This window comes from Asparagus officinalis, chromosome 6 (assembly GCF_001876935.1).
Source record: "Asparagus officinalis chromosome 6, Aspof.V1, whole genome shotgun sequence".
In the NCBI taxonomy this organism is placed as follows: domain Eukaryota; kingdom Viridiplantae; phylum Streptophyta; class Magnoliopsida; order Asparagales; family Asparagaceae; genus Asparagus; species Asparagus officinalis.
In genome coordinates this window covers 857,878-866,224 of record NC_033799.1, presented here as the reverse complement: position 1 = coordinate 866,224, position 8,347 = coordinate 857,878, and the positions used below count along the sequence as shown (strand labels likewise).

Here is an 8,347-nt window from a genome sequence, read left to right as displayed (position 1 = left end):
CATTCGGTTCCCAGCACCCTTCTCGCGTCGCGGTTTTCCTAAACCACCACACGTTTGCTACCTCTGCGTTGTGCCCATGCGCACGAATGCGCGATAACCTACGGTCTTCTGGTCTACGCCATGCGACTTCAGACTCTTACTGATTTGAGCAGCGCTAATTGAGCCAAAATGACTCTGACGAGTCACCCATAAGCTTCTTCGTGATTTCCGCCTTGATATCTCGACACCACAATAAAGTAACACCGCTCTGCCTACAAACTGCCGCCGCCGCAGCAACTCTTTTCGCGTCTCTGAGCTAGCTGCATGCTCCTTCGCTAAGGTGATCGCGATAACTTATCGATCTGTGAAGTTCGAATCCCTCTCGGGTGCCAAAGCTGGGGATGCGCATCCGCTTCCCGACCGATAAGATTTGATATTTTTATCACATCTTACGTTTTGTATTTCTTGGTTTGTGACTCATTCGGTTTTGTTCCTGCTTCCCAATTTTGCCGATTTATATCAGAGTTGAGACTTGTATGCCTGCACTGTATATAAGAGCCCTTTATATTTGCTTTATTATGAAGCATACCATTCGCATTAATTCTTCAGTCGATAACTTTTTTATAACTAATAAGATAAACCTATCTCCTTAAAAGAACTCCGATTCGTCGTCTATTTATACTTTTATATCGTCTGCCGAGGCATGACCAAAAATTTTGGCACTGCTGCATTACTACTTCACCGGCGATAGTTTTGCGCCCTCGATCGTACGGTCTTCAGGCACCCAGCACACCTACCACAAGAGTATGTGTGAGGTACTTCGTATTATCGCGAGTACTAAGTATTTATGGGAACGCACTTGCGGCCGGTGATAAGTCTGCATATCGTACGGCCGTGACTGGACAGGTTTTGCACGAGTGCTTGAAATATTAGAGGTTGTCTTCGAATCTGACTCATTCTATGGGGGAGGAGCTGTTTTGGGCGATAAGGGGCGGGGGAGCAGCGAGTTTTGGGGTGGTGACGGCGTTCAAGATCAAGTTGGTGGATGTTCCTCCGGTTGTGACTGCGTTTAATGTTTTCAGAAATTTGCGTCAGAACGCTACCGAACTTGTGGCAAGGTGAGCGCACTTGATTACAAAATTGGGCTTGGTTCTACGTAGCACTATTCGAACTGCGTACAGACATTTCTAGCGGGCTCTATTTCCCTCACATCGTTACAAAAGATAAATGTTTTAAGCATCCAAGTTCTCATATTTTTCAGCGTTATTACACGCAGGTGGCAAGAAATCGCGCACAAGTTCGACGACAACCTCTTCATCAGGCTAGTAATCCAAAGAACAACAGACAACGGTCAGCCCAGCATCCAAGTTCTCTTCAACTCCCTCTTCCTCGGGGACAAAAACCAGCTCCTCTCCGTCGTGGCCACCGCCTTCCCTGAGCTCGGCCTCGCCGCCTCCGACTGCACCGAGATGAACTGGCTCCAACAAGTCCTCTTCTTCAACTCCATGCCCCTCAACAACCCCCAAGCCCTCCTCACTAGAACACGCTCCTCCAACAACTCCTTCAAAGCCAAGTCAGACTTCGTCACAACGCCAATTAACGCACGAAACCTAGAGAAGATATGGAAGTTTATAATGGCTCCTCAAGACCAGCCCTTGGTTTTGATTTTAGAGCCTTTCGGCGGTCGAATGGATCAGATACCCCCCTCTGCGACGCCCTTCCCGTATCGACGAGGGTTTTTGTACAATATACAGTATGATATGAACTGGGCAGACTCATCAGAGACGCAGAAGCATTTGCAGTGGATGAAGGATCTGTACAGTTTCATGACTCCTTTTGTGACCAAGAACCCAAGGGGGGCTTATTATAACTACAAGGACTTGGATCTGGGGAGGAACGAGGATGGAGAGGAGGCGAGCTATGAAAAAGCGAGGGTTTGGGGGGAGAAGTATTTTGGAGGGAATTTTAAGAGGTTGGCTATTGTCAAGGGTAAGGTTGATCCTCAGAACTTCTTTAGGAATGAGCAGAGTATTCCACCTCTTTTCGCTTGAGCTAGGATGCATACGTACGTACGTGCACACTGACGATATATATCCATGTATATATAGCCGGCCAAATGAATGTATCACAGGATTGTTGAACAAATTTTCACTGTAGCCTGATTTTAATTTTTTATTATCAAAATCGACTGTGTATCCTTTTATTTACTGAAATCGACCGGTTTTCTCGCCACGTCAGCGTCGTGGCGAGAAAGCTGGTCGATTAATTTTTAATCGTCTTCGTAAACAGTCGGGGTTGGCAACCCCGACTGTTTAGTCCATCGCCTGTTAAGAGGTTAACTAAATGGTCGGGGTTGGGAACCCCGACCATTTCGTAAGAGACCTATTTCGAAATGGTCGGGGTTCCCAACCCCGACCATTTAGCAGAGCCCAGCGATAGCTGGGCTGAACGACGGACAAAATGGTCGGGTTTGGGAACCCCGACCATTTCGAAATAGGTCTCTTACGAAATGGTCGGGGTTCCCAACCCCGACCATTTAGCAGAGCCCAGCGATAGCTGGGCTGAACCACGGACAAAATGGTCGGGGTTGGGAACCCCGACCATTTCGAAGCTCATTTTTAATTGGTCGGGGGCCAACCCCGAAAGTAGTCGGGTTTGGGAAACCCGACTACTTATTCTGGGTCCCCACCACCGTATAAAAGCCACCGCAACCCCCTTTCCCCGATCCCATCTCATTTCTCCGCCTCTCTCTTCTCTCTCTTCCGTCTGTTCTCCCAAAACCAGCTTCAGATCTCAATTTTGAGCTCGTTTCTTCGGCGGAACTTCAAATCAAAAGTTATCTTAAACGTATATTGGTAATTTCTTCTACTCCTCTCCTCTTTTAACTTGTAGAAATGTAGGATTTTTTTCTTAAAAATAATTTGCTAGGGTTTTCATTCATAAATGAATTTCGTGGGCTAGATTTATCTGTGAAATTCGTTTGTATGATGATTATTATCGATGTAATTAACTTTTAGGGCATATAATGTTCAATTGTTCAATTTTAGGGTTTAGGATTTACAATTTGGGAATTAGGGTTTTTGGTTGAAATTATGTGAGATTATTTGCATATTAATTTAATTTTTTATATTTAAATGATATAATTTTCTTTTGAATAGGTTGAACAATATGATGTTTATTGTTTGTTCTTATGGTGGGCAAATTAATTATGGGATGAATAATATGCCAATGTACGTCGGAGGGGTAACGACGCCATTAATGATCTCGGAATCATATAGTTACTACGACTTGGTTATGGAATTACACCGAGTTACGGAAATTGACCCACGAGAATACCGACTGAAAATTATATGCAATTGGCCCATAGCTATTGATAGAACATCCGCAGTGGAGATCTCGAACGATTATCATATGAGTATTATGTTTAAATTGGGCAAGTCGCAACAAACGGTAGAATTGTTTATTGAAAAGTTACCACATAATCCGTGCCAAATATTCAAACCTCCAGGAGAATTCTCACGCATGTTAGATATGAGAGTTAATTCCGATGGGTTTCTTTCTTCTTCGAATGAAATGGAGCGGGCTCAATTCGGTGGAACGTCAAATGTCATGAATAACGAAGTCTCTTATGGAAATATGGGGCCGTTAAGTAGGGCATCAATCGAAGAGGATGAAAGAAGCAATGACTCGGGAGGTGAAGAACAATATAGTGCACCAGTTGATAGTATGCAATTTGTTACCCAAGATGTCGAAGATAATCCGGAATGGCCTGATGAGGCTTACGTTAATAATGACTACGTTGAGTATGAAGAACCACCCCCCGACGAGTTTGAAGATGATGAGTGGATTCGTTCTTCCACAGTAAAAGATATGTGCATCGGTGAAAGTTCAACTCGTAGAGGAGATGATGACGCCCCCTTTAAAGTTGGTGATTTATTCGAGACTAAAGACCAATTGGTTGATGCTATTCGTGAATACTCTTTCGAAAAGAATTTCAAGTTCAAGCAAGTTAAAAGCAATCGCACAAGTTATGATGCAATATGTTTTATGAACACACAAAGAACAGGTCTGACCGAGGGAAATGAAGCTGATTACTCATGTCCTTGGAAGTTATATGCATTTGCAGGAAAGAAACACAATTTTCAATTTAGGATCAGTGAATACTGCGGTGTTCACACATGTGTCAATCCAATATTAGAGCAAGATCACAGTGGTGCATCTGCCTCTTACATAGCGCGGTTGATTATGCCAAAATTAAGGAAGAAGCTTGATCTAACGCCCGATAATATAATTGAGAAAGTGCTTGATACCAAGTTCATTAAAATCTCGTATATTAAAGCATGGAATGCAAGAAGAATTGCGATGACAAAAATATTTGGTGATTGGGACAAGTCTTACGCGACACTAGCTCAATATCTTGATGCGATCAAAAGAAGTAATCCTGGATCTGAATACAAACTCATAACCAAAGAGATCGATCCGGGAGTTCATCAATTCACCTCCGTTTTTTGGGTATTTGGGCCTTCTATTGAGGGGTTTAAATTTTGTCGGCCTATTCTTAGCATTGATGGCACACACTTATACGGTAAATACAAGGGTGTACTGCTTGTTGCTACAGGAGTTGATGCAGATGGTGGCTTATTTCCTTTGGCCTTCGCCGTTGTGGAGGTCGAGAACAGTGAAAATTGGGAGTGGTTTTTTTCTTGCATTCAATTATATATTTTTAATGTGTTGCCTCCTAGAAAAATTACTTTCATATCTGATAGGATGAAAGGTATTCCAAAAGCATTGTGGAGGAGATTTGGCTCTCATCACCATCATCGCTATTGCTTACGACACATTAGAGCTAACTTCAAAAAGAGCTTTAGTCAGATTCATTTACAAAACCTTCTGTGGCAAGCGGGTTGTACGCCGGAAACATATGTGTATGATCGGATACGCGATCAAATCAAGGCAACATCTCAAGCTGCACATGATTGGATTGAGAGAAGTCTGGGCAGTGATTACGTCGACCGGTGGGCACTCAGTAAAGATGGAGGGAATCGGTTCTGCATGATGACAACCAATTGTTCTGAAAGCTTCAACGGGGTACTTAAGGGGGCTCGGGCAATGCCCATACAGGCGTTGGTTGCGAGGACATTTTATAGGCTCAATTACTATTTTGTCAAGCGGCGAGAGGATGGAGCAATGTGGGCCTCGTTCTTGACACCAAAAAATGAGGCGATTTTAGAGGCTCGAGTTAAGCAGGCGAGAGGCACGAAGATTGTTAGATTTGCTGTAGATGAATGGGAGGTTACAGACAAACATGGTCACAATTACACCGTCAATTTGGGAGGTGCACATTGCACATGCACCTGTAACATACCAGAATTGCAAAAATTGCCTTGTCCACATGTCATAGCGGTTACGTCCAAGCAATCGGGGGGTGCAAATATTTCGTATTACACATACGCTTCTGAGTGGTATCAATCAAGCAACTATAGAGAGGCATATAAGCAGTGTTTCCACCCCGTACATGATAGTCGTTATTGGCCACACTATAACGGGCCGCATGTGGTGCCTCCAAGCTATAAGAGACAAGCCGGACGCCCACGATCAGTACGCTTAAAAGGTACTATGGATGAAGGCCGGGAAGGAGCTCCGAAAAAAAATAGATGTGGATATTGCAGACAAGCCGGGCATAGAAGATCTCATTGCCCGACCAATCCAAATAGATAGCAATTAATGGGTACAATTTTATACATTTGTAAATCAATGCTTATAGTAAAATCAATGCTTATAGTCAAACAATGCTTATAAATCAATGCTTATAGTAAAATCAATTTTTTTCTAACTCAATTATAGATCAATTAATGTATCATCGTTATATGTGCAGATATTTCAGTTATGGAGGCGGGTCCATTGACACGTGATGTTCTTTATGACCAAGAGCGCCACCGATCCGCGAAGATAGACGCTGGGGAGGTAAAGTGCAATTTTATTATTTTCAATTATATATAAATTTCAATGTAGTTGATTGTTACTGAACATTTGCACTGTTTACTACATGCAGGCCCCGAGTATTACTATTGTCGATCATACCCGTGCACATTCTAGCTGGGAGTTGACGGATCCACAGATACAATATTATGTGCGTCAAGCCGGCTTTTTTGAGTGTTCACAAATTAAATGGGTAAGACTTGATTGGGCACTTTTGACGGCATTGGTTGAACGATGGAGGCCCGAGACAAATACTTTCCATCTGCGCCAAGGAGAGGCGACGATTACCTTACAGGATGTTGGGGTTATACTTGGCCTCAGAGTAGATGGTGATGCAGTGACGGGCACCGATGACTTCCACTATGGCACTACGTGTGAAGAATTGTTGGGTCACACTCCTACAATGAAGGGGGGAAAGATCAAACTCGAATGGTTAAGGAATAACTTTCAGAATGTACCGATCGATGCGACTGATGAGATCATTAAGCGCTATGCCCGTGCATATATTTTACATATGATCGGTACTATTCTGTTTCCGGATTCCACTAAGGATTCCGTGCACGTGAGATGGTTACCGCTTCTTGGGGACCTAGAAGAGTGTGGAGAGTTATCTTGGGGGAGTGCAGTGTTAGCCTACTTGTATAGAGAGATGACGAAAATAGCACTCGTACAAAATAAAGAATTGAAGGGCTGCCTCACTTTGCTGCAGATATGGTCATGGGAGCGATTGCATATGGGAACACCTGATTTGAGGGAGGCCCGCGCTCTCGATGGGCATATTCCGTTAGGCTGCAGGTATTATTAAGATGCATGTAATTTTAGTGCTTTATTTCAATATATACTAACCCGTTGTATATAAAATAGATGGAATGTGTCCAGATCTTGGCAAACCTCTCCAAAGGGGCATGAAAACTTTTACAGAAATGAGCTTGATCAGATGGAGGATGAACAGGTATAAAAATTATAATATCTAAATATATTCAATTATGCGACCAATTGTTACCAATATCTAAATATATTCATTCAATATCTCATAATATCTTCTTTATAGGTCAAATGGATGCCCTACGAGCTAGTGTTGGAGTCACTACCGGATATTTGCCGAGAAGGTGAGGATGTATGGCGTGCTCGCGTCCCCCTTATATGCTTTGAGATTGTCGAAATGCACTTGCCTGACCGTGTGCTTCGACAATTTGGACTACGGCAACATATTCCAGCGCCTGTGGAGAGAATAGAGAGAGATCCAAGAAAAGGTGCACATCGTGCTAATTGGCAAATAATTCGCCAAAATTACATCCATAGGTGGGTTTTAAGGGAGGAACAGGTAGTGATGGAGAGGGCTGATGCACCTGACCTAGGTGTGTACCTACGGTGGTATTGGGGGATTACTCGCCGGTGGATATTTCAGGAAAACAAAGCCCCGAAGGAGTACATACCAAGAGGCCCAGTCGAGAGAGAGTTGGTAAGTGTATAAGAAAAATATACAATTATTTTCTGAGTTTTATTTTCTCACCATCCACTTGATAATAATTTTCTTTCGGTTTTTATTTTATAGGTACAAGAGCTCGAAGAGCTTTCCGGAATGGCACATGACGCATTGCGCACGACTACCGAGCAGGAGCCGAGGAACATGTTCCTTCGAATGATAAAAAAGATACGGTCGGCTCTTCAGAGGACGCGTCATGCAAGCCGTGATGGACGGGAGGAGCGACCAATTGAGTATGGGCGGCGACGTCGACGAGATCACACGGGGGCGGGATCAAGCTGTGCGCATGATGAAGCTGGCGGCTCACAGCAGACTCAGGCCGAATGTTCACAGGAGGTTCGAGACGACGCGGATAACATGCACTCCCAACTTCACACACAACCGGACGAGGAACTTATCCGAGCTCACGTCGAAGGTGATCGAGGAAGGGGGAGAGGAAGAAGAGGGAGAGGGAGAGGGAGAGGAAGAGGGAGGGGAAAGGGCATTGTTGAAATTTGTTAAGTTTCGATGCACTTGATAGGATGTTTGCGTTTGAGTTGCAATTTGGACTTGATATGTTGTTTGTGTTGCGATGGATTTGATATAATGTTAAGTTTGCGAATATGAATTGTACGTATTATATTTGTGTTTGTGATTGTATTGTGAATTGATAACAGGAGTATGATTGCATTTTAGCATGTGTTATTTGTGATTACATTTTGTACTACAGGAAGTATGAGTTTTCCAAGTAAATGTGGGCTGGAATGGGGTCTGCAAAATGGTCGGGGTTGGGAACCCCGACCATTTCGTAAGAGACCTATTTCGAAATGGTCGGGGTTCCCAAACCCGACCATTTTGTCCGTCGTTCAGCCCAGCTATCGCTGGGCTCTGCTAAATGGTCGGGGTTGGGATTTTATTTACTGA

General features: G+C 43.6%; 2 protein-coding genes across 2 annotated transcripts; both read left to right on the top strand.

The window, feature by feature from the left end:
- On the top strand, window positions 940-2,130 carry LOC109845337 (berberine bridge enzyme-like 22). The gene is made up of 2 exons (XM_020414574.1): window positions 940-1,097; window positions 1,256-2,130. Exons 1-2 carry the CDS (start codon window positions 940-942, stop codon window positions 2,028-2,030), a joined length of 933 nt encoding a protein of 310 aa, XP_020270163.1. The 3' UTR covers window positions 2,031-2,130.
- On the top strand, window positions 3,553-8,347 carry LOC109844658. Its single transcript, XM_020413771.1, has 7 exons — window positions 3,553-4,576; window positions 5,864-5,943; window positions 6,032-6,753; window positions 6,823-6,910; window positions 7,010-7,420; window positions 7,514-7,859; window positions 8,154-8,347. The coding sequence occupies exons 1-7, from the start codon at window positions 3,553-3,555 to the stop codon at window positions 8,345-8,347; spliced, it is 2,865 nt and encodes a 954-aa protein (XP_020269360.1).